This window comes from Triturus cristatus, chromosome 2_1 (genome assembly GCF_964204655.1).
Source record: "Triturus cristatus chromosome 2_1, aTriCri1.1, whole genome shotgun sequence".
NCBI classification, from domain to species: Eukaryota; Metazoa; Chordata; class Amphibia; order Caudata; family Salamandridae; genus Triturus; species Triturus cristatus.
Window position 1 is genome coordinate 55,818,558 of NC_140581.1, and position 27,132 is coordinate 55,845,689.

The 27,132-nt window shown below is 45.5% G+C and overlaps 1 protein-coding gene across 2 annotated transcripts in view; it reads left to right on the forward strand.

The window, feature by feature from the left end:
* The window catches only part of LOC146863719 (uncharacterized), a 320,036-nt gene that overhangs the window by 36,418 nt on the left and 256,486 nt on the right, over positions 1-27,132 (forward strand). Inside the window, exon 3 of one of the 2 annotated variants that reach the window (XM_085627867.1) lies at positions 8,887-8,985. The exons of the other annotated variant lie outside the window; for it this stretch is intronic. Coding sequence (XP_085483993.1) covers positions 8,887-8,985 — 99 coding nt within the window. The remainder of the gene's footprint in view (positions 1-8,886; positions 8,986-27,132) is intronic. 2 annotated transcript variants of the gene reach the window in all.

Below are 27,132 nucleotides of genomic sequence, written 5' to 3' on the forward strand. Positions count from 1 at the left end.
GTAAGGCAGTTCGTCTGAAGTATTCCACATATCCTAGAGCACGGGTACTCATAGTACGGCCCGCGGGCCGCCAGCGGCCCGGCAAGCCTTCCCTGGCGGCCCGCGGACCTTGCAGACAACATACCTCTGTTTTTTAATATCGCCGGTTGCAGCAGAGCGGAGCTATGGGGCGGGGCGATTCTTTTAAAAACCATTCACTTGTTAATAAGGCTTTGTTGTATTTCACCTCTTCTTAGCGCCCCAGCATCTCCACTCTGATTAAGTGGAGATGCAGGGGTGCTTTTGAGTGGAGATGCAGGGGCGCTAAGAAGAGATGAAATTCAACAAAGCCTCATTAACAAGTGAATGGTCTTTAAATGACCTGTGAATTACTTGGGTGCGGCGGCTGTGTGTGTTCCAGGGAAGCTGTCTCAGCGCGGGGTGAGGTGACCGGGACAGCAGGGTGAGGTGGGGGGGGGGCAGCAGCTAGTGAGAGCGGCGGGTGAGTTTACAGCGGGAGGAAGACAGAGTGTGACAGAGGGAAGGAGAGAGAGAGGGAGAGGGGGAAGACAGAGAGCGGTAGACAGAGAGAAAGGGAGAGAGAGGGAGAGACAGAGAGAGAGGGAGACAAACAAGGAGACAAAGGGTAAGGAAGGGAGAGGGAGGGAGGGAGACATAGAGAGAGGGAGACAAACAGAGTGAGTGAGACAGAGGGAGAGAGAGAGAGAGAGACAGAGAGAGGGAGGGAGACAGAGAGGGACGGAGACAGAGAGAAAGGGAGACAAACTGATTGAGAGAGAGGGAGGGAGACAGAGAGAGAGAGAGGGAAGGAGAGAGAGGGAGGGAGACAGAGAGAGGGAGGGAGAGAGAGAGAGAGGGAGGGAGGGAGACAAATAGAGAGGGAGACAGTGAGTGAGACAGAGGGAGACAGAGAGTGAGAGGGAGACCGAGAGAGAGAGGGAGGGAGACAGAGAGGGACGGAGACAGAGAGAAAGGGAGACCAACTGATTGAGAGAGAGAGATAGAGCGAGGGAGATGGGGAGAGACAGAGAGAGGAAGAGGGAGGGAGACAGAGAGAGGGAGAGGGAAGGAGAGAGCGGGAGAGGGAGGGAGACGGAGAGAGGGAGAGGGAAGGAGAGAGAGGGAGAGGGAGTGAGGGAGACAGAGAGAGAGAGACAGAGAGAGGGAGGGAGACAGAGAGAGGGAGACAAACAGAGTGAGTGAGACAAACAGAGTGAGTGAGACAGAGGGAGACAGGTGGAGGGAGGGAGACCCATAGAGAGGGAGAGAGACAGAGAGAGGGAGACAGACAAGAGGGAGACAGACAAAAGGGAGGGAGACAGAGAGAGGGAGGGAGGGAGGGAGACAGAGAGGAAGGGAGAGAGGGGGAGGGAGAGAGAGGGAGGGAGACAGAGAGAGAGGGAGACACAGTGAGTGAGACAGAGGGAAACAGAGACAGAGGAAGGGAGACAGGGAGTGAGACAGAGAGAGAGAGGGAGGGAGACAGAGAGAAAGGGCGAGAGAGAGGGAGGGAGACAGGGAGTGGGAAGGAGAGAGAGGGAGAGGGAGGCAGACAGAGAGGGAGGGAGACAGAGAGAGGGAGACAAACAGAGTGAGTGAGACAGAGGGAGGGAGGGAAACAGAGAGGGAGGGAAACAGAGAGGGGGTGAAACAGAGAGGGAGGGAAACGGAGAGGGAGGGAGACAGAGGAAGTGAGACAGAGGGAGGGTGACGGAGGGAGACAGAGGGAGGGAGACAAGAGGGAGGGAGACAAGAGGGAGGGAGACATACAGAGGGAGGGAGAGGGAGGGAGGGAGGGACTGAGACAGAGAGAGGGAGGGAGACAGACAGAGAGAGGGAGGGGGACAGAGAGAGAGAGGGAGGGAGACACAGAGTGAGTGAGACAGAGGGAGACAGAGGGAGGGAGACAGAGAGAGAGGGAGGGAGGGAGGGAGAGAGAAAGGGAGAAGACAGAGTGAGGGAGACAGAGGGGAGAGAGAGAGAGAGAGAGAGAGAGAGATAGAGAGGGAGACAGAGAGAGGGAGAGTGATAGAGGGAGGGAGACAGAGTGAGAGAGATAGATAGATAGATAGATAGATAGATAGATAGATAGATAGATAGATAGATATATAGATAGATAGATAGATAGATAGATAGATAGATAGATAGATAGATAGATAGATAGATAGAGAGAGATGTGTGAATGCCGGGTCTGGTGGTTCAGTGGATGAAGGCGTCCGCTGCAGGGGCCTGTTTTCAACCTCATGGTCATAGTTTCCCCCACTGCCCGCCCCCACCGGTGCGGCCCTCAGCCACAAACCACACTGTAAATTTGGCCCCCGAGAGAAAGTTTGTGAGTACCCATGTCCTAGAGTGTACCGAAGAGGCGTTCTGAGGATCTAATATTTATACCTCCAGCTAGCTTCTAATGTGGGGGAATTTTCTATGCTCATCCCAAATCTAACTCTGGAAAGTCCTTCCCTTCCCCTGCCAGTATCCAAGAAGTCTGAGGGGACAAAGATCTAATGTTGGATTCCTTTATGTGTGCTGAAGGCGAGCCCTTTGAATTGTAAGTGGGGCAGGGAACAAATGGTAGCCAAGCCCTCCTGGCAAAATGGCCCATACTGCCAAGACCTAGTCCCCTTTTGTCTCACTATCTGGGAGGAATACACATAGCCCAACAAAATGGCCATTTCACCAAGTGCACTCACAGCAAGCACCAAATGGTCTGGACAAGAAAATGGCAACCTTCTAAATGTAGACAACATAATCTGGATAAAATGCCAAGGATTCTAAGTGCACTACTCTAAAGTCACTTTATCCTAAGTGTACAAATAATTACATATACCTAGATTGATATTTCATAAATAGTGTAACAAACGTAAACTGTGTTCAACTTAGAGTCCAACAAGGGAATCAAAACACTTCAGAAATCATCAGACACGGAAAATGTTGAGCAACAAAATCTGCTTTTTTTGAGTCGATTGCAGATACTCTTCATGAACGAACACAATGGTGCTTTGACTCAGCTATACAAATCGGCTGAAAACATCTTTTCCCAATGCATTTCAGGCCTGCAATACGCCCTTCATTAGGGGAATCTAGAACATCAATTCTCACAATGAATATCTCAACGATCTTGAATCAGACTGTATGATACGAGCACAAAAATAATAATAGGGAGCTCATGAGAATAAACAAGGCTGGAGATTGAAATTACGCTACCTAGACGACAGATAACAACAGAGAAAGAAAAGGGAAACAAGGCTGTGGCTATGAGAATAAAGACCCTTGAAAAACATCCCCAGAGAAAACGAGATCCCCCAACATACTGTGCTGTGGTAGAAGGAGTCATGAATGTACCTGCTGATAAACTTCGAGGTCTAGACGCAATCAAATATTTGGGCACAAAACTGTGCAATCAGCTGTGAAAAAAGATAAGGATATTGCGTGAACTAACACAAAACGTGTCTGTGAATAACTCCAGTGATGGCTGTGCAAACTCAACAAAAAGTTGAGAATCCTGTAATGTGTAATGTGGGTGCAGCTAATATAAATCTCTTCTTTTCTTCATGGGGACACCCAGCCATATACAAATCAGTCTTGATCCTGCACCCAATGGGAACAGTTCAACCTGAACTGCCAGGCCAGATCCTCCCTGGACTGGAAACAAGCATCCTGGGACCAGTTTCGGACTTTAAGCCCTCATCAGCCAGGATAGGTTGACTCCAGTGGCATGGAGAGCACGGGACCCATATATGGGCATACCCGTCCCACTCGGGGTGACAAATGCAAAAAGAACAATTGATGGACAGAATGCAGAACAATGTCATCCATTCACTCCAGTACAGAGTTCTGAGACTAAATCCATCATTGTTTTGCTCACCATACCGTTCCAGTTTAGACCCAGCCATGTGCAAATCAGTCTTGACCCTGCACCCAATGGGAACAGTCCAGCCCGAACTGCCAGGCCAGGTCCTCCCTGAACTGGAAACAAGCATCCTAGGACCGGTTTCAGACTTTCAGCCGTCATCGGCCAGGATAGCTTGACTCCAGTGGCATGGAGAGCACGGGACCCACATCTGGGCATATCCATCCCACTCAGGGTGACAGATGCAAAAACAACAATTGATGGACAGAATGCAGAACAATGTCATACATTCACCCACTTCAGAGATCTGGGCCTAAATCCATCGTTTTTTTGCTCACCATGCCATTCCAATTTAGACCAAGCCACATGCAAATCAGTCTTGACCCTGCTCCCAATGGGAACAGGGTCAAGACTGATTTGCATAAAGCTGTGTCTGAACTGGGGTGGCGAATTGAGCTAAAGAACAAGGATGGATTTAGCCCAGATCTGTGACCGGGGGTTCAGTGTCTGAAAGATTTCAGCGCTCTGTTCATCATCTCCTTGTGTTTGCTTTGTTTGCCTTAAGTCGGCAGAGTATGCCCAGATGTGGGTCCCTTGCTCACTTTGCCACTGGTAACAATCAAGCCTGGCTGATGAGGGCTGTTAGCCCGAAACCAGTTCCAGGATGCTTGTTTCCGGTCCAGGGAAGACATGGCTTGGCAGTTCGGGCTGGATTGTTCCCATGAGCCACAAGGTCAAGACTGATTTGCATATAGCTGTGTCTGAACTGGGGTGGCGAAGTGAGCTAAAGAACGATGATGGATTCAACCCAGATCTGTGACTGGGGATGAGTGTCTGAAAAGTTTTAGCGCTCTCTCCATCATCTACTTGTGTTTGCTTTGTTTGCCCTAAGTTGGCAGGGTATGCCCTGACGTGGGTCCCTTGCTCACTTTGCCACTGGAATCAAGCTAGCCTGGCTGATGAGGGCTGTTAGCCCAAAACCGGTCGCAGGATGCTTGTTTCCGGTCCAGGGAAGACATGGCTTAGCATTTCAGGCTGGACTGTTCCCATGAGGCACAGGGTCAAGACTGATTTGCATATAGCTGTGTCTGAACTGGGGTGGCGAAGTAAGCTAAAGAACGATGATGGATTCAACCCAGATCTGTGGCTGGGGGTGAGTGTCTGAAAAGTTTCAGCGCACTGTCCATCATCTCCTTGTGTTTGCTTTGTTCGCCCACCACATCTTCAACAGAGCCGCCGACACCATCGCACCCATGCTTTGCCACACCATCAACTACTCCCTGGCGAATGCCACCTTTCCCAACGACTGGAAAAACGCCAAGATCAACCCCCTCCTGAAGAAGCCCTCAGCAGACCCCACTGACCTCAAAAACTACAGACCCATCTCCCTGCTCCTGTTCCCAGCGAAAGTAATCAAGAAAGCCATCAACAACCAACTCGCCACCTTCATCGAAGAGCACAACATCCTCAACTCCTCCCAAGCCAGCTTAAAAAATAACCACAGCACAGAAACCACCTTCCTCGCCGCAACAGATGACATCCGCTCCCTCATGGACAGTTAAGAAACAGTAGCTCTCATACTCCTCAACCTCTCAGTGGCCTTCAACATAGTCTCTCACCGCTCCCTAACACGCAGACTCCACAACGTAGGGATCTGGGACAAGGCCCTCATCTGGATCCTCTCTTTCCTCTCCGGCAGAACGCAGCGGATCAGACTCCCTTCTTTCCTCTCGGACCCTACACCTACCACTTGCGGATTCCCTCAGGGATCCTCCCTCAGCCCCACGCTCTTCAAAGTCTACATGGCTCCGCTCGCCCCCATCGTCACAACCCATGGACTCAACATTGTTTCATACGCAGACAACACCCTGCTCATCCTCTCCCTATCCAACGAACCCATCGTAGCCAAACACAACGTTGAAGAAGGCATGGAAGCTGTCTCCAAATGGATGAAAAGCAGCTGCATACAACTCAACACTGACAAAACAGAAGTACTCATAATTGGCCCACACCCCAATGCCTGGAATGACCCATGGTGGCCCCCCACCATTGGAAGCCCACCCACCTCCACGTACCATGCACACAACCTTGGAATCATCCTGGACTCCGAGCTCAACATTGACCACCAGATCAACTCCATTGCATCCTCCTGCTTCAACACCCTCCGCCTCCTACGTAAGACCTTCAAATGGATCCCCTTCGAGCACAGAAAGACCATCACTCACGCCCTTGTCACCAGCAGACTTGACTATGGCAATGCACTCTACCCCGAAGAAAGAAAAACCTCACCTGCAAGCTACAAAACATCCAGAACCCCGCCGCAAGACTGGTCCTCAACCTGCCAAGACACTGCCATATCTCCCACCACCTGCACACACTCCACTGGCTCCCCATTGATGCCAGAATCACCTTCAAAATTCTCACACACACACAAAGCCCTCCACAACACTGGACCATCATACCTGAACAGATGACTCGAATTCCACTCACCCCAAAGGACCCTACGATCAGCCTAGCTCCCCTACGCCATAGTCCCCTGCACAAGAATGACCAGATCCCGAGGCTGCTCCTTCTCCTTTCTTGTGGCCAGAGCCTGGAACGCTCTGCTGCTCCACTACAGACAGACAACATCACTCCCCATCTTCACGAGAAACCTCAAAACCTGGGTCATCGGTAGAACTCCTCCTTGATGGACTGGAACCCATATCTCCCCTCCTCCCCAGCGCCTTGACACACATACGGGTGAGTAGTCACGCTTAACAAACATGTGATTGATGGATAGATTGATTGATTGATGTGACTGCTGCTATAGAGCTTTAAGTAAATATCTGCTCCTGAGAGTGATGACATTAATAATGTAACAAAATTGATTGAATATTTTGTGATGAGTGATTTAAATATCCACAAGTGTATATCTCTTTGTACATTACACTTAGAAATTGTACATCTTTAGTGTTTTAATGATGGAATAAGGGTGGGGGGCAGAGAGGATAACAGGGGGCAGGTGTTTTTTTTTCTCTTGTTGCTTCCTTTTTGTAGAATTTTGCTGTTGTGTGTATGTCTCGTGGGCCATGTTAAGTATTTCAATTTCAAAATAAGTAAAATGTTTTATGAGAAAAGAACATTTTAAAATAGAAACTATGTGATACAAAATTATTCAAATTAACAACACTACTACTTCTTTTTTCTCCGATAGGTTGCAGGTGCATGAATCATAACACAAACTACACTGGCACTTGGGTTAAGATCATATTTTTTTTTACATATGTATATATATATTACAATTATTAATACTTTTTATCCTGATGAAGGTAAAACACATCTTCATGAATTTTAAACTCATAGATTCTTCACATGCATCGGAACATTTTGGATCTGTGAAGGGACTTTAAAAAAAAAGTTATTTAACTTTCACAGTAACTTTCGCTGATGAGGCAGACATTTTAAGCAGGAGAAAGCAAATACAATGCCATTTTTAGCTCGGTGGTTTTGACATGTATATTCCTAAAGAATATTAACACCTTTATCAACATAAACATCCTATGAGAAAGCTGACAGGTAATAAAATTTAGAGACTCATTCACATTTTGAAGGATGGGTTACTCCGTCACAACGGTGACGGAAAACCTGGTTGTCCAGGTCCTTTAGACATCTGATGGCAACATAAGGAGGTACCACCTGAAGATATTGTACAAAGAGTTTACACTCATAGACAGTGGGGGCTTGGAATGTATTGAAGCATGGCTCAGAAAGGTTTGTGGTAAGCTTGTGTTAGTTAATCTCTGCAACAAAGCACATTTGAATGTTGTGTTCTTAAGGTGTTTACTCTTCGCTAGCAGATCATTGTGATTACAAATTACTTAATTGTTCCATGCAACAACATCTGAGCATCCGTCTACCCTCACCTATACATAATCTACCCACATGCTCTTATTTTTATATCCTCCTTCTACTTACACTTATCCACCCATCACTTTATTAATCCTTCACTCCCTAAACATTCATCCACCACATCTGGCCAGACCTATGCATCCATTGACTGATTCCTGAGTATTTATCATCAACTCTCACCCATGCACATGTACATCAACCAACATCAAGACATATTTGTATTAATCCTACTATGCAACCACATGCATTGATCTACCCACCCATTATTCTATGCTTTTGCAGCCAATTGACCATCTGTTCATCCTTGTATACAAGAATAAATTCCTCTATCTGACCAAATCATGCATGTGCCCATATGTGTATTGTCTGATTGCATGTGTGTTCAGTATATGTGTTGTCCAGATGTATATATTTTAGCCCCTATTGTGTGTACCTATATGCCTATGTATGTGCATCTAACTAAATTCAACAACATACACCTGGTAATACAAAACAACACATAGACTAAAAACAATACTGACATATTGGCTTTGCCAATACTTAGATTTTAGTATTGAGCAAACTTTAGGAGTGCATTTGTCCCTTGCTCTCTATTCTGCTTGTACTCCTGCCTCCCACACCTGATCTTATACCCTCTGCTTCACCCTTTCAATATTCATATTTATTTAATTTTTATGATGGGTTTGCAGCTGAAAACTGATTCTGGGCTGCTCGCTTCAATTTGTTGCACTGTCACTAGCACATAACATATATGCACACATATGTGCACATCAGTGGCATCTTTAAATGGGTAATATTTCATAAACAAAACATTGCAACACTGCTGTACATGCCTGTGCATGAATCATGACATATGTTGCAAAAAGCAATCAAAATAGCACTGTCATAGCCAATAGCTAGACTTTTAGCACCAGCATTGGCTATGCCAGTGCTTGTTTATATTTTATACCAATTACTATACACGGGAGGTGCTGTTTGAAGATGAAATCCACTTTTAATAAGTGAACTGCTCCTTAGAGTGTAGCTGCATAACTTATATAATTTCAATAAAATCATAAAACATATGCAAATAATGTACATTAGTAGAGTTTCTAGATCATCTGCAATGTTGTTTAAAGAAAAAATAAACATGTTTTATTTTTTAGCTCTCATGGTGCTGTCTTTCTGGAAAAAATACAATATACATATTCTGCTGATGATGTGCGTCATTCTGCTGGCATCATGCATAGGAATAGGGTCACAATGTAAGTATTCAAAGACCTATCTTATGTGTATCTCATGATGTCACTAATCTAAAACATACTCACTATTAATAATTCACAGTACATGGAAAATGTACAATGAAATCCGAAATGTTGAAATCCAACCCGCCATTGGCTACTTAACATGTTGGTTTCATGAGTAATGTGCTCATAGGAATATCAATCCTGTTTCCCTCAATACCCATAATTAAATATTTCCATTATTTTCACCTCTGTCAGTTTGAAGGGTGACATTAAACCATCCATCTTTTTACAAATCATCATTTTACAAATAACATCCTTTGAGAGACACGTATAGGTAAAAGAAACTGGTCCTTTAGGAAATACAAAGATGAAATAGATTTTATATTCAATGTCCTTTTTATGAGACAAAAGGAAGGATTTCCCAATAGCTGGAAATTGCTGAGGACTTCTGATTCTAAATTTTGATGACAAACATGTTCAATGCAATATTCAAAGATGATCTGTATGTCTCTATGCATGTTTTGGTATTTCTATAGCACAAATGCAATGGATCAGTGTACAAGGGGCAGGCCCGGGGTGGGTATAAATGGTGACTGGTAGAAGTGGCAGGTTAAAGTTAGATTTCTTTGACTGGGTGAGACATATTCCTATGAGACGTTGTAATCTGTGAAGATATGAATTTTCAGTTTCTGACCAAATTGAATGAGTCAATGGGAATGATTTAATTCCTGGGTAAATGCGGTAAAAAGGCGTTTTTTCTGGTTTTATCCTTCTGCTTGCAGTATTTAGTTTCAATCTGACAAAGATAGTGCTCCTTGTCCGACATTAGCCTAGAGACATGTTTAGTTTTTTATCAGATAGGTAGGGGTCTTAGTATAGAGGCCATCCTGGTACATGATGTAGCATGTTATGAAGATGATCTGGGCCTGTATGAGGAACCAGTGTAGCTCATTTAATGTGTTGGTGATATGGTATAATTTAGGTTGCTGAGATGAGCGTGTTTGACCTGAGAGCCTTAGGGTGGTCTTCCCCCAACATTTTCCCTCCCTCCCTCTACTTTTTCTGACCTTGTTTTTGCTGACTTTAGGACTCCAAAACACTTTGTCACTGCTAATCAGTGCTAAAGTGCTTATGCTCTCTCCCCTAAACATGGTAATATTGGTTCATCTTCAAGTGGCATATTACTTTACTTATAAAACCCAAGTTAAGTGCACTACAATTGCCTATGCCTTAAATTAAATTCTACTAGTGGCCCTGCAGCACTGATTGTGCCACCCACATAAGTAGCCCCTTGACCATGTCTCAGACATGCCACTGCCGAGCCTGTGTGAGGTTTCAAAATGTCATGTTGACATGGCAAGTAAGCCCTTTTGCCACGCCTAAACCTTCCCTCTTTTTACATATGTCACGCCTAAGGTAGGCCCTGTATACCTGACAGGGCAGGGTGATATGTGGTTTAAAGGCGGTACATGCAGTTTACATGTCTTTGCAGTGAAAAAACTCCCAATTTCGGTTTTTCACTACTAGAAGGCCTCTCTCATAGCATAACACTGTGCTTACCTTATTACATCTTTTAAATGTAACTCCTAATTGTGAAGAAATCTACTTTTCAAATTGAGTCTCACTGAACTCATAATTTAAAATGACTACTTATGGTGAAGTTTGATGTTAGATGCCTATTTAGCAAATGCCACTTTAAAAAAGTTTTTATCAAACAAGGTCCTGACCGATGACTTATGGAGGCTGTTTATTTATTAAACAGACCTAGACCATTTTTCCATTCAATGGACCTGAAGTATTTTATTTACTGCTATTTGTGTTTTTTTAAACATGATTGAATATTATTAAGGAATGTCCTTGAAAAAGACAGAATACCTAAAACAATAAACACAAAAATACAGTGCTCAACATAGAATTAAACAAACATTGTCAACAAAAACAAATTAACATTTGAACATCAACCAGTCATTTTTAACGGGAGCCTTATATGTAAGTTGTGTCAACACTAATAGTTTATATGGTTGACTAGGCTGTGGCCTACTGGCTCCAAATTTTAGGTCAATGAGGGCGAAAACATTTTTCACAATTGGATCTGCGTATATATATGTAATTCTATTTCTATCCCAGGTGGAGAAAACGTTGACGAGTTTCAATCCCCTTTTTCATTTATTGGGGTTTCTCATCAGGGCGTATGACTGGATAATATCTATATTATTTCAGGATGAAATCAAATTTCCGTAATGAGGCTTGTGTTTGCCAGTTTACTGGTAATCTGCAGGTCTGGTTAGATTATTATTAAATGATTCCCATCCGTGTTAATGTGTCAAGTGCAGTGGATCGTAACTGCTTAGAGGTTTTGTGTCGTTATTAAAGGCTGTGAACCTTTTTTGTGGCGTTACAAAATAATCTTCCAGCGTTTTCATAAAGAAGACGTAAGCTGTTGAGTCTTTATTTATTTATGGCACTCAGCCCTGTGTGCATTGGCTCAGTTGCAACAAAGTAATGCTTTAAAGCATTGTTGTAATTTGCCCGGGCACCCGAGTAATAACCACACAAAACCTCTAAGGCAGTCACACACGAAGGAAGGATAAGTGTACCTGAGTGGTCATCTGCATGCATATGGCCCATTCTAAGCAGGATGGGAGGGAAGAGCTTGCACTTATACCTGAAAGGGCTGTTTTCTGTCCCCACACAAAGGATTGGTTACTCCCCTGTAGTGTGTCTGGAGCCAGGGCAGGAAGGGGGAACCTCTGTGCACTTCAAGTGTTCTTTGAAGTCTCCACCACTTCAAAGGCACCACTGGGTATAAGTACTGTACCTCTGGCACTATCAAATCTGTACATTTATGGACTTGTGACTACTCTGCCAGGAAGAAGAACTATTGTGCTGCTGAAAGGATTGCAACTCTGCTGGACTGCTGCTTTGCCAGACTCTTCCTTGCTGTGCTCTTGCGTTGCTGATCTGCCCTGCTGCCTGCTGTTCCACTGCCTGAGTGAGAAGGGCGGGACCTGAATCACTTGAACCCAGAGTGACTTCAAGGGCTTGCTGGCTTGCCTCCTATTGCCCAAGTCTCAGGGACATAAATGCTTTAGAAACCTCCAGGTCCAATGCTTGCGGACATACCATCACTCCTGGAGGAGACAGCGGTATCTCCAAATGTGTGAGTTGTACCTGGGAGCCAACTGGCAGGTACTTATATCACCCTGCGGTGGTGGTTAATGATGGGGAGGGCAATGCTAAAGTCAATCAGGGTGGGAAGTACTATGCACTTCTACTCAACACTCGCTCCCTGCAGAAACACGAACTACCAATCTTCGACCTGATGCAAGACTCACTCCGGGACTAAATGTTTCTCACTGAAACTTGGCTCACTGAATTTTCCAACATCACCATTGCCACGGCTATTCCTCCAGGTTATAAGATTCTTAGGAAAGATCACCCAGTAGGCAATGGAGAGGGGTAGCTATCACCTTTAAGGATAAATACACCTGTAACACTATCCCCATTGGGGAGCTGGATGATGCGGAAATCCTTGCCTTCCAATGTGCCTTAACTGATCGCCAATCCCTTGCGGGCATCGTGATTTATAGGCCTCACGGTCTGCTGTTGCCTTTCTGAAATCCATTAATGAGGAAATATCTGCCCTGTTCCTCATATATAGCCACTTTCTGGTCTTGGGAGACCTCAATCTCCACATGGACATACCCAATGAGCCCGAGGTCATTTCCCTGACTGAGTCCCTTGTTTTTTTTAACCTGCTCCCTTATGTTTCCCACCCTACACACATCAGGGGCCACACTCTAGATCAAATCCTCTCCAATGCTGAGCTCGAGGTAGATCTGCCCCTTCCTTTAGTGTGCTTAGATTCACGACGCTGGGATCCGAGACAAGGCTCTGGACTGGACCACCTCCTTCCTCTCCAGCAGAACCCAGAGCATCCGCCTCCCCCTTTTCGCTCCGAAGCCACTGAGATAATCTGCGGCGTACCCCAAGGCTCATCCCTCAGCCCAACATTGTTCAACATCTTCATGGTACCGCTCGCTCACGTTGCCCGACTGCACGACCTCACCATCATCACCTACACCGACGACACCCAGTTGATCCTCTCCCTCACCAAGGACCCCCTCACCACTGAAACCAACCTCCATGAAGGAATGAAAGCCGTCGCCGAGTGGATGAAGAACAGCTGACTGAAGCTAAACTTGGACAGGATGGAAGTCCTCATCCTCGGCTCCACCCCTTCTGCCTGGGACGACTCCTGGTGGCCGACCTTGCTGGGAACAGCACCGACACCCACTGACCATGCACGCAACCTAGGAATCATCCTCAACTCCTCCCTCTCCATGTCAAAACAGGTCAGCGCCGTCTCCTCCTCCTGCTACAACACCCTCCTCATGCTCCGCAGGATCGATAAGTGGATCCCCACCGACACAAGAAGAACGGTGACACAGGCCCTCGTCAGCAGCAGGTTGGACTACGGCAGCGCACTCTATGCAGGAATCCCAGCCAAACACCTGCGACGACTGCAATGCATCCAAAACGCCTCCGCCCGACTGATCCTCAATGTCCCCCCACCTGAGAGACCTACACTGGCTCCTCGTCAACAAGAGGATTACCTTCAAGATGCTCACCCACGCTCACAAAGCACTCCACAATACCGGACCAGCCTACCTCAACAGCAGACTACGCTTCTACACCCCCACCCACCAGCTCCACTCCGCCAGCCTCGCCCTCGCCACCATCCCCCGCAGCCAACGAACGACCTCCGGAGGCAGATCCTTCTCCTTCCTTGCCGCCAAAGCTTGGAACACCCTCCCTACCCACCAACGACAGACCCAAGACCTGCTCACCTTCAGAAGACTCCTCAAGACCTGGCTCTTCGAGCAGTAGCGGCACCCCCCCTTCAGCGCCTTGAGACCCTCACGGGTAAGTAGCGCGCTTTATAAGTACAATGATTGATTGATTGATTGATTTGTAGAAAGAAAAGATTTGTCACTCCAAGATCCTAAAAAGTATTTTGAACATATGATAATCATAGGATATTAGCAGCATTAACTTGCCTTAAACAATAGGTATATGGTAAGAGTCCGATCTTGAGCCACAATAACAGCGAGGCAAACTGGACTAAATCTTCCAAAAATGAGAGGCTGGATTCCAAATGTAGAACAAGACTAGCCATCAGCCTGCACAGGAATTTATTTTCCATTGCTTAGAATTTATCAGGCATAGTTTAACCCCAGACGCCTGCCCCATAAATTCCCTGAGAGAGGCATTTACGCTTGTACAGAGTGATAAATTCTTTAATGGGCTCATTCCCGAGTCTCTTGAAGAACCTGAAAATTGCCCCCTCAAATTTACAGACTCTCTGGTTCAAACATTTGTCCCAACTTTGGTCACTCTACAACAGAAACCCAAGGTAATTAAAATGATGTACTTTTATAATAGGAATCTCTGCTATATTATGAGGGTGTGTGCAGGTCTTTTTGTGGCTACTGATCATGATATAAGTTTTTGAGTGATCAATTTTCAAGTTAAGCTCCCTCATAAAAATCATACAAAATATGCGACTGAAGACTATTGCTTTACGGGCGATTTGCACCACGTTTTCTGCATATAGTAACACAGGGATGATGCAATTCCAAATTCTGGGAAGATCTTTACCTCTACCCACTAGTTCCCCTTTAAGACCATTCATATAAAAAAGAAATAAAAAGGGAGCTTAATGCAGTCTTGACTTATGCCCATGTTTGAATTAAAAAAAAGGAGTACGTTCTCAATTTGTGTTGTAACACACCTGGGCCTTAGTCCCACAGTGCAGTAATTTCAGGAGATCTATTAGATTAGGATAGATCTCAGCTTTCCCCATCAATAACCATAACTTATCCCTGTCCACCAGATCGAAGGCATAAGAGAGGTCCATAAAGGCCATTTAAAGAACCCCACCTATCGCACAAACATATTTACCAGAGAACATGAGGCGATTCAGGACTTGTTCCACTGTCTGACTCCTGGATGCAAACCGTATTGAGCCTCTGAAATGAAGTTGTTATCGGCAGCCTAATTCTCAAATATTTTGGAGCATTAGCCACCGCTACATCTTTACAGAGGAGACCAGGAGGAAAATGGGTCGGTAGCAAGAAGGCAAGTTCCTGTTACATTTTTTCCTCATATTGTTTTACAATTTTCTTTTGTTGAAAGTGCCACCCAGAAGGAGGGGGTCTGTCTGTAAAGATCAATAGGAATCGTATCTGGCCATAAGGCTGTACTGGGGAATGATTTTAAGACTGCTCTGGTTACAGAACTTAATTTAATGGTGTTAGTTAAGGCAAGGGTTTGGACAGTGGAAGGGGATGGGGCCTCTAGAGCATATTGAGGAGACAAGTCATCATTAAAGATTTTTAAGAAGTGATCAACCCACTTATCAGCTGGGATGAAACATTCTGTCTTAAGCAAATTTTTGTCTGAGCAGTAAAGTCAGATATTGATTTTCCATAAGGCCCGGGTATACCGAAGGGTGGAAGCTGATTGCAAAGTTTCCCAGCCATGTTTACTAACCTCCTGTCTTCTGATATCCAAAATAGCTTTATAAGAGGGTCTAAGAAGTCTAACTTGTGCCATGATACGAGGAGATGCTTTGAGGGTCTCTTGTAACTGTTTTAGGTTTACATTTCTTTATTGTTTTATGTAGGATACAGATACAAAACAAACACAGAAGAAAAGAGAACTCATGTGATGTAGCATCCTTCTGTCCTAGGGAAGACATATAAAATTGACAGTACAAACATCCCCTAACTCCCACCTCTCACCCAGTTGTCCCTCTCCCCTCCATCCCCCTCAGTTATCATTTAATTGTTCCAGGTCTGGGCATGTTGTCTCTCAAGGATCTGTCGGTATGGGTTATGTAAATCGCAGGAATTGCAAATATTTGGGGCATGTGAGCTCTCTAAATTCTGAGGAAAACAGTGCTAGGAAGGTTTTCCAAAGGTCAGATAATGAGGCACTCTGGTTGATAACGGAGAGATAAATTTGTTCCTTGCCCAGAACGTGGCAGATGCGGTGTAACAACCCTGAGTAGTTAGGGAGGCTGGCCTTCCCCCACTGTGCCAGGATGTTTTGAAGGGCTGCTCTCAGTGCCAGCCCTATTTGGTGCCATCTGCGTGACTTAAGAGGGAATGTGAGAGCATTGGGTAGACCTAGGAGGATGTATGCCGAGAAGCGGGGGAGCTCTGCATCCATATGGGCATCTATATCTTTGAGTACTTGCATCCAGTGGGTGGCTAGTTTGGACAGTCCCACAGTATGTGTGTCAGGGTGCCGGGAAACCCACATCCATGCTAACATAAATGATCTCTCGCGGGGTTACCCTTGTGGAGGCTAGGGGTGAAAGGTACCAATAGGTTGCTATTTTGGTGACCGCCTCTATACTCTCAACATTACACGCCGTGTGCCTGGCTCTGTAGTAAATGTCTTCCCATTCGCACTGTGTGAATGAACATCCTAATTTTATTTCCCACCTTCTTTGACTCTGAGACTTATTGGGTGTTGGGTCCTGTCTTAGTAAGCAATATAACTGAGATGTGAGGTGAATATCAGAGGTTTTAGATAGCAGCCACTTCTCAAATGCTGTGAGATGGCATTGTGCCTAGGGCGAACACTTATGTGCATCACCCAGTGTCTAATTTGCTGGTATCAGTACCCTTTGATTTCGGGGAGTCCCTGTTGTGAACAAAATTCCTCAAAAGTCAAAGGGCCTACTTCATTAACCCCTTCTGTGCGTCAGCCAGCCACGGCTCATCTAATGCACCAGTGCTCATGTGCGTAGAACAGCTCCTGGCCATCCTCGCATATGGCACGCGGAATCCCTCTTGTGCGGGCACCAGAGGGATTCCCTTTACCCTCAACAGCCTCGGGAGCTAGGGAAGAGCTTCCCCGGCTCCCGAGGCTGCCTCCATGGTGTCCCTGATATGACGATCAGCGCGCACGTCGCGCTGACGTCATTTCAGTGAAAACGAAAATGAAATGAGCCAAGAGGCTAATTTCAGTTTCGCTTTCTACTTGCTCAGGGGTCTATCTCAGCCCAAGGTGGATGTAGAAAGTCAGGAGAGGTTTTGTTAGAAAGGGGTCTCCCCCCTTTTCCAGGGTACCCCTAACTAGTGGATCCCTGCTTGGGGATAACCCTCGCCAAGCAGGGATCCATCCACTAGACACCAGGGAGGGGGGAGCAGCCCCTTGGGCAAGGGTCTTTTCTCCCCCATGTGTTTTGTGCCATATTCAGTCTTGGGGCAGTAGCCCCCAATCTGCCCCCCGGAGGGACAGAAAGCCGACTTGATACCAGGCACAGTTTTTTACTGTGTAATAGGGAATGACAGTCTTTCTGTCCCCCAGGGGGGCAGATGGAGCAGTAGCCCTCAATCTGCCCCCCGGAAGGGGAAGAAAGCCCACTAGATACCAGGGATTTTGTATTGTTGATTATAATTCGGCATGGGGGATGCCCAATATGACAGTCGTTTTGCCCCCCCGGGTGGCAGATGGGAGCAGTAGCCCCCAATATGCTCCCCCGGGAGGCAGAAAGCCCACTAGAAACCAGGGATTTTGTTTTAAATTACAGTCTTTCTGGCCCCCAGGTGGCAGAAATCTCACTAGACACCAGTTTTATTTCCCCCCGATGAATTTAGGAGTGGGGGTTGCCCAAGTTGGACACCCCTGCCCCACACAAAATTCTAGTATTTCTGCACCCAAGATGCCAGGAATTATTTGTTTTATAGGCCCGGGGTGGGTAATGACCAGAATTGGCATGCAAATGCCCCCAAATTACCCCCCAAAGAAAACAAAAGACTTTCTGCCCCCATGAGGCAGATGGGGGCAATAGCCCCTGATCTGCCCCCGGGGGGACAGAAAGCCCACTAAGTACCAGGGACTTTTTTTTATATAGGTACGGGTGGGGGCTGCTCAGAATGGGCATGTCAATGCCCCTATGCAGCAAATAAAGCTACAGTCTTTCTGCCCCCTCAGATGCAGAAGGGGCAATATCACCTTATCTGCACCCCCAGGGGAGGCAGAAAGCCCACTAGCCACCTAGGATTTTTTTTCTCCAAAGTTCAAGCAATGCCCCCACCCACCCCAAAAAGATGCCACAGTCTTTCTGTCCCTCCCAAGAGGCCGATGGGGCAGTGGCCCCTGATCTGCCCCTCGAGGGGGCAGAAAGCCCACAATGCGCCAGCGATTATGCTTGCTTTTTTATACACAGGGGTGGGGGCTGACCAGAATGTTCATCCCAATGCCCCCGACACTCCAAACAAATAGCCACAGTCTTTCTGCCCCCTCAGGGGCATATCGGGGCAATAGCACCCGATTTACCCCCTCCCCAGGGTGGCAGAAAGCCCACTAGGCACTGACTTTTTTTCGGAATGTGCCTACCTGTGGATTTTGGGTACTAGCGCAGCCGGAACATAGGGAAACATAGAAAACCTATATATTTTTGAAAACTAGACACTGAGTGGAATATAGGATGGGGGGACTTGTGTGGCTCTCACTAGGTTCTGTTACCCAGAATTCCTTGAAAACCTCAAATTTAGTTAAAAAACAAATTTTCCTAACATTTGTGTGATGGAAAGTTCTGGGATCTGCATTGGGCCACAGAATTCCACCAACCAAGCATTACCCAAAGTCTTTCGAGAAAAATGGTACCTCACTTGTGTGGGTAGGACTAGTACCCGCGACAGGAAACGGCACAAAACGCAATGTGGACACACCACATTTCCACAGTGAAAACGGACTTTTTGCAAAGTGCCTAGCTGTAGATTTTGAAACCTAGATCTGCAGGCACCAAGGGAAACCTAGCATTCCTATACATCTTTAAATACTAGACACCCAGGGTAATCCAGGATGGGGTGACTTGTATGGCTCTCACCAGGTTCTGTTACCCAGAATCCCTTGCAAACCTCAAACTTTGTAAAAAAAAAACACATTTTCCTCACATTTCTGTGGTGGAAAGTACTGGAATCTGCGTGGATTCACAAAATTCCACCCACCCCGCATTCCCCAAAGTCTTCAGAGAAAAATGGTACCTCACTTGTGTGGGTAGGCCTAGTGCCCGCAACAGGAAACTGTCCAATACGCAATGTGGACACACCACATTTTCACAGTGAAAAAATACCTTTTTTTGCATAGTGCCTAGCTGTGAATTTTGAACCCTAGCTCTGCAGGCACCTAGGGAAACCTAGGAAACCTATATATATTTGAAAGCTAGACACCCAGGGAAGTCCAGGATGGGGTGATTTGTCTGGCTCTCACCAGGTTCTGTTACCCAGAATCCCTTGCAAACCTCAAACCTGGTCAATAAATTAAATTTTCCCCACATTTTCACAGTGAAAACGACCCTTGTTTTGCAAAGTGCCTAGCTATAAATTTTGAACCCTAGCTCTAAAGGCACATAGGGAAACCTATACATTTTTTAAAAGACCCCCAGGGAAATCCAGGATGGGGTAACTTGTCATGCTCTCACCGAGTTCTGTTACCCAGAATCCCTTGCAAACCTCAAACTTTATTTAAAAAAAAAAAAAAACATTTTCCTCACATTTCTATGGTGGAAAGTTCTGGAATCTGTGTGGATACACAAAATTCCACATACACCACATTCCCCAAAGTCTTCCGAGAAATATGGTACCTCATTTGTGTGGGTAGGCCTAGTGTCCATGACAGGAAATGGCCCAAAACGCAACGTGGACACACCACATTTTCACAGTGAAAACTGACCCTTTCTTGCAAAGTGCCTACCTGTAGATTTTGAACCCTAGCTCTGCCAGCAACTAGGGAAACCTAGCAAACCTATAATTTTTTTAAACTAGACACGCAGGGGAATCCAGGATGGGGTAACTTTGTCTGTGTCTCACCAGGTTGTTACCCAGAACATCTTGCAAACCTCACACTTTCTAAAAAAAAAAAACATTTTCCTCACATTTATTTGGTGGAAAGTCCTGGAGTCTGCGTATATCCACAAATTTCCTACCACCCAGCATTCTCACAGGTCTCCCTATAAAAATGGTACCTCACTCATGTGGTTGCCAAGTACCCGCGATAGGCAAGGGCCCAAAACGTATTAAGGAGACATCAAAATGACCTATCACAAAACAAACTGGTTTTGCAAGGGGAGTCACCTGTGTTTTTGGCACCAGGCTCAGTGGCCATCTTGGGAAATCAACCAAACCCACACATTTCTAAAAACTAGACAGCCGGGGGAGTCCAGCGAGGTATGGCTTGCATGGGTCTACCAACGTTCTCCTACCCGCAATCCCCTGAAAACCTCAAATGTTGTTGAAAAATACATTTGTTCTGCGTGGGAAAAGTTGTAGGATGACCAGGCTGACACACATTTCCTACCACCCAGCAGTGCCCCAGGTCTGCCAATAAAAATGGTACCTCACTTGTGCGGGTAGGCATAGTGGCTGCAACAGGAAATGGCCCAAATCATACTGTGGAGACTTCAAAATTACCTATAATAAAAACTACCTTGTTTTAGGGGGGGCACCTGTTTTTTGGACCTGGGCTCGCCTCCATCTAGAGAACCCTACCAAACCCACACATTTCTGAAAACTAGACACCCTGGGTAGTCCAATGAGGTATGGCTTGTGCGAATCCCATAAAGTTTCCCTACCCAGATTCCCCTGCAAACCACAAATTTAGCTGAAAAAAAACACGTTTTCCACATATTTTTGTGTGGAATCACCGTGACGGCACAAATATCCTACCCCACAGTGTCCTGAGTAAAATGATACCTCACTTGTGTGGGTGTCCAATATGAAATAGTAAATTTTTTTATTTTTAAACAAAATGTAGCGCTTAGAATTCTGAGTGCTATAACCTTAATCCCTATGTTTTGGGCTCTTCCCAGTTTCAGGCCCTTTCCCCACCCACACAAGTGATTTTACTCGGGAGACTGAGGGGAATGCTGTGAGTAGGACATTTGTGCCAGCATGGTGATTCCACCCAAAAATATGTGAAAATTGTGTTTTTTTCAGCTAAATTTGAGGTTTACAGGGCATTCTAGGTAGGAAAACGTTGGGGGATCCACGCAAGCCACACCTCGCTGGACTCCCCCGGGTGTCTACTATTTGTCAGAAATGTGTGGGTTTGGTAGTTTTCCCAAGATGGCTGCAAAGCCCGGGGGCAAAAACCTAGGTGACCCGCCTTGCAAAACCAGGTTGTTTTTTGATAGGTAATTTTGATATCTCCTCAATACGTTTTGGGCCCTTGCCTGTCACGGGTCCCTGACCCACCCATACAAGAGAGGTATCATTTTTAGGTCTTGGGTAGCGAAGGCTGCGCTTGCGCAGTCTAGCTTGCGAGATTTAACGTTTTTTAGTAGTGGGGCTTGAACCCGCCCCTCTTCTCCATTGGCTGGCCTCTTAAATGCTGGTCAGCCATTGGAGAAGAGCTTTGCCTGTCGAAACAAGCCCCGTCTTTTTCGGATTCGGGGGTGTGTTTTTACGCTTCTTTCTCTTTTTTAAGCCCCGCCCCTTTTACACTGGTGGGCGTGTTTTTTTTTTTTTTTTTTTTTACAGGGACGTTCTCATGTTCATTAGGTCTCGGCTACCGAAGGCTGCACTTGTTTTGTATGTGCACGCTGAGCGCGGTGCCAAACCTCTTTCATGTCAACCTTTTTTTAGCTAGTGTTGCAGCTTGTTCCTCATTGTCGTGCCGTGCCTCCCGCCCCCGGTCGCCCGCTACACTTTCAACATTAGTGACAACACGGACGCCATGCATAATATTTCAGAAGGCGCCCGCTTAATAGCTAGCATTGCAGCTTGTTCCTCATTGTCGTGCCGTGCCTCCCCCCCCCCGGTCGCCCGCTACGCTTTCAACATTAGTAACAACACTGACGCCATGCATAATATTTCAGCAGGCGCCCGCTTAACGCTCTGTCCTTGCCAATGCTCGTTGCACATTTCAGGCATTCAGTAACATCATTTTTCCACATTTGAAGCGTTTATTTATCTCAACGCGGCACCCATCTCACTGCCGCCGCGCTGGTCATTAAGTTTTGTTCTCTCAGCGTTGGGGCAACCTGAACACCTATCTGGCCCCATCCTTCTTAGCAAACTGTAGGTTATGTACAATGCTGCGTTATGCTCTTCTGCACGAGGGTTGTGCAGTGGCGTTTCAGCCAGCAGCTGATTTTTACTTTGTTTGTCTTCATGTGGTGAAATTTTTTTTTCATATTTTATTTAAAGCAGGGCGAGCCAATATGCTTTCTAACGGGACTAGATAGCAGCAGGATTTTATTTTGAAATAAACTTGCACCCAAGAGTATGGATGCAATTTCCCAACCTGTAAAAAACAAGGATATTGCCTCCGCTCACCCTTGTTCTAGCTCGCACCAAAGTGACACTGCAATTACATTTCTGGTCGATTACGTGTCAAGATGTGCAGGCAGGAACTGCAGACGCGCTGCCCGTTTCATGATCTCTGGTCACAGCAGAACAATTTAAACGTTTGAAACATGCCCTGTGAGTGTGAATGCTTCTTGCTTCACACCCACACAGGAATGTGTTAACATGATAAACCGCGACGTAAAAGTTTGTGAAAGCATAACTTGTTGGAATTTTCATTAGTTGCACGTTATAAGAATACACTGAGCTCTTCTCTAACTTCTTAGGTTTCCAGTTGCGTAACAGCACTAAAGTAACTAAGCAAATGCCCAACTATAATTAGAGTAAAAATAGTAAATGGAGGACAAGCAGAAAATATCCAACCGTTCATGGCTGTCAAGCTTTTCTGTCCACATCTCATTACCAACACAGAAATGATCTCTGCTGTAATTCGGCAACTGCCATGCATTTATTTATTCTGCGCACTTGATAGTTCCTTGTGGTACAAAGGCAGGGAGTGGTGCCCAAAAGACATTTGCAGTATGCCCTGTGTATTATCAAAAATGAGCAAACCTGCACACAAGGTAGACTTACTACTTTTGATGGGAGAATTCACAAACTCTCACGCAGTAGTTTTATAAATCAACTAAAATCATTATTCTCCGGGTGCATACTTGAATTTATGAGTCCTGGCTGACACTGTGAATATTTAAGATTAGGAAACATCTGCATTGGATCGCCCCATCTCATTTTTAGGTCGAGCATTCAAGACCTCTTGCATATACTTTGGTATATACTTATATGTGTATGTACTTTGTGGGCTCTGGAGATCAGCCCTAGGACTTGTCTGCTTCTGCTTAGGGACTTTTTTTCAGTTCAACTGCCTCTATTTAACTGTATTGATGGAAAACGACCAGCAGAGGTCAGTAAAATACCAGAATCACATTAGCATTCTGTAGATTCCAGTCCAAATAAATTGTCTTCCACAAGCACCCGTAGACAATAATATTTTCTTCAAATCTTGTATTTTCAGTGATATGACCACCGAAGGCCCTAATTGTATATTAAAAACAGAGCTTTGGACTATACTATTTCCCACTGAATGGCAATATTTCTCTCCATGTGTTCCCATACCTGGTGCGTCACACAGTTTGGTGCTTACTTTCACTCCATGATAAAGAAAGTAGATGTTTCAGCACGCAGGTTAATGTGTTGCATAGCTAAATACATATAAGGTCCCACAGGCGAAACCGATTGCATTGCAAATGCTTGTTATTGGGAGATCTAGGGGAATGCTTGGTGGTAGGAAATTTGTGGATCCACGTAGAATCCAGAACTTTCCTACACATAAATTTGAGAAAAAAGTGATTTTTTCAGCTGAATTCGAGGTTTGTAGGGGATGCTAGGTAGGAAAATGTTGGGGTACCCACACAAGCCATACCTTGCTGGACTCCCACGGTGTCTAGTATTCAGAAATGTGTGGGTTTGGTAGGTTTCCCAAGATGGCCGCTGAGCCCACTACCAAAAACTCATGTGACCCCCCTTGCAAAACCAGGTCATTTTCGGATACAGAGGGGGCATCCGTGTTTTTGGTCCCGGGGTCAACAGCCATCTAGGGAAATGCAAATTTCCAGCGCAGAAATGTGAGGAAAATGTATTTTTTTCAGACAAATTTTGAGATTTGCAAGGGATTCTGGGTAACAGAACCTGGTGAGAGCCAGACAAGTCACCCCATCCTGGATTGCAAAAAAGGGTCAGTTTTCACTGTGAAAATAAAGTGTATCCACGTTGCATTTTGAGCCATTTCCTGTCGCGGGCATTTGGCCTAACCACACAAATGAGGTACCATTTTTATCGGAAGATCTAGTATAACACAGAATTGTAGAGCAACTGTTATTACCTATTGACTTTTGATGCATTTCTGCCTTGCAAATGAAAGACAATGTGTAAAAAATAAGTCACTTTGAAAAATGTCCTAGTATGGGTACTCACAACTTTGCAAATGTGAAAATATCTACTGTTTCTGAACTCCATATTTTGTTGCAATTTCAGAAATACATAGGTGTCTTTCATACCGATTTTTCCATGTATATATGTTCCAAAATGAATTGCTACTTACCCGGTACATAATAAAAAACCATTGCAAGAGGCAGCTCAGTTATTTGCTTCGGTTCTTGGTGAACCTACAAGTCCTATATATCCCCACAACCAGAAAGGTCCAGCGTATGTAACGATATATTGCTTTCAAACAGCTGTCATAGTTAGAAGAAGAAGATTAGGATTTTAGCCATTTCGCTAATAAATCACTGGCATAAGGAAGTGAACTATTGAAAATGAGCCTGTCTGCTTAATACAAGAGTGTGATGGTTCTCTGTCTCGCATTAAACGGTGTACGGAGAGAACGTAGCCCGCATTTTTTTTTTTTTTTATAAAACCTTTATTTATGTCAGTCTGAAACACAGCTATTCAGCCGACATCCCGGAGGTTCGGCTGCCAATTAAGTACAACACATGGAAGTGTCCACAGCTCCGGTACAGGAAAAAACAAAGGTTCATTTTTTTAAAACAACCTAAAGTAAATAACACAAGCCAGGCAGTATACACAATAAACTCGTGCCAGTTCCCGATGGGGGCGTGGCCCCATTCCCAAAGTCAGAACAAAGCCACCGGTCGGGTGGATGAGGGAGAAGCAGAGGCGCTAACATTCTAGCATATAATCATCATAAAAATCCCAAGTTGGAAGTGAAGCTAGGGGGAAAGTTGCTCCTCTAACGGTTCAGTGGCTGGGGGCAGACATATATCACCCCTATACTGGTTCCATCGCCCCCATATCTTATGCCATTTCTTAGGCCGCCCCCGGGCACTATACACCGTTTTCTCCCTAAACATGCTCCAGTCCATATTTTCCATCCATGCTTCCATAGCGGTAGGTCTCTGAGAACCCCACAGTCGCGCAATATCACGCTTCACCACCATATTTCCTAGAGTCACCCATTGAGTCTGTGCAGCATCATAGTCATTAGGACCCCAGACATTCAAAAGACAGCGCCGTGCCTCTGGCAGCAGTGCAATACCCGTGACCTCCTACATCACAACATGAATTCGCTTCCAGTACTCCGTGATCACGCCACATTCCCATATGATATGTAGGAAGGTGCCCACCATCCCACAGCCCCTCTTACATAAGCCATCCTCGGAGAAACCCATATGAATCAGTCGGGGCCCTGTGACATAGACTCTATGAAGTATCTTAAGCTGTACCAGCCTTAGTCGTGCCGGGATCGCGACCTCCTTAGGAGAGGAGATGGCATACTGCCAGTCCTCGTCATCCAGTTCAAGGCCGTCCCTAGTCCACTGATCACGCACCCCTAGGAGGAGGTCAGTCCGGACATTAACAAGCTTCTTGTAAATTAAGGAGATTGCACTCTCCGGCATATGGCCATCCAGGATCCGATCCTCCAAGGGAGAGGACTCAGGTACAGTCTCCCCCTCGACGAGGACGGACCGCAGAGCGTGGCGTACCTGTGCATACCGGAAATATTCCGTACCCTCCAGATCGTACTCCGTCCGTAGCTCGTCAAACGATTTCACTCGTCCCTTAACCAGCAGGTCCCCCACCCTGGATATCCCAATCAGGTCCCATTTCTCGAACCCCTTCGTGTGCCAAAGTTTCCCCAACATATCAGAGTCAAACAGCGGAGTGGCGAGGGTAAGCCTATCCTTCCAACCCAGCGAGTTCGTAACAGCCTTCCACACGTGCACCGCGGTCTTGGTTGGCCCCGTGAGGGACCCGTCCATAGCGAAGCCGGGGCTCAGCGCCGGACCGTAGACTCCATGGTTGATCGCACTCAACTGAGTGGCCCAATAAAATCTTCTAATGTCAGGAAGTGCGATACCCCCATCGTACCACGGAAGGGTCAGCTTTGCAATAGCTATACGCGGTCGGCCATCCCACAGCAACGAGCGCTGGAGGCTCTCGACCTCCCGAAAATAGCTGGCCGGGACCAGCTCCAGGGTATTCTGCAGGGCGCATTTTTTAATTGTACCCTCCTCGGGCAGTATCTTTAGCTGGAGAACTTCTTAAACAAGGTGGGATGATATTGGCTTTCCTGAAGAAGGTGGGGGTTATAGAGCGTTGGACCCACCGAAAAGCGTTGATGCTTTGCTTTTTGAATACATCACGGATCAATGACAAGTGCAACACTTTATGATTATCATTTGACAAGAATTTGTTGATCTGATTGTGTGCATCTAATATCTCATTTTAGTCTGACCAATGTGATGTCTTCTTGATTTGAAAACATTTTTTCTTGCTACTTTTCCCACTCACTGTTGTTGTGTTTTTTAACCTGTTTTTGTATTATTGATTATTTGTTTCTAACTGAACGATACATTTGAGTATTAAACTTTCCTATAAAATGTATGGTTTTTAACTTTGTGTTCAGCTATTTTATGTTCATTTATAATTTTAATAAATTGAAAAAAGAAAAAGCTTGTTTTGACTTGATCTTTGAGTTCATCTAATTTGCATCTCGGTGTTTGGTTGACTCTGGGGACTGATATTTAGTTTGGTGGTGGATGTGATAATCAGTTGTTGTGTTTGAATATTTGTTCCCGAGGGGATTGTTCTTTTGACTTTGATAATTAGAAGAAGTTACAGGTGAAAACGTTGGCACAAATGGCTGTTTTTTTCAACTGATTATCAATATTTCCTATATTAAAAATATAGAGCTTTCTAGGATCCATTAGTGCTTTCATACCCATTTTTACCATTAAATAAAATAGCAGTAAAATGCCAA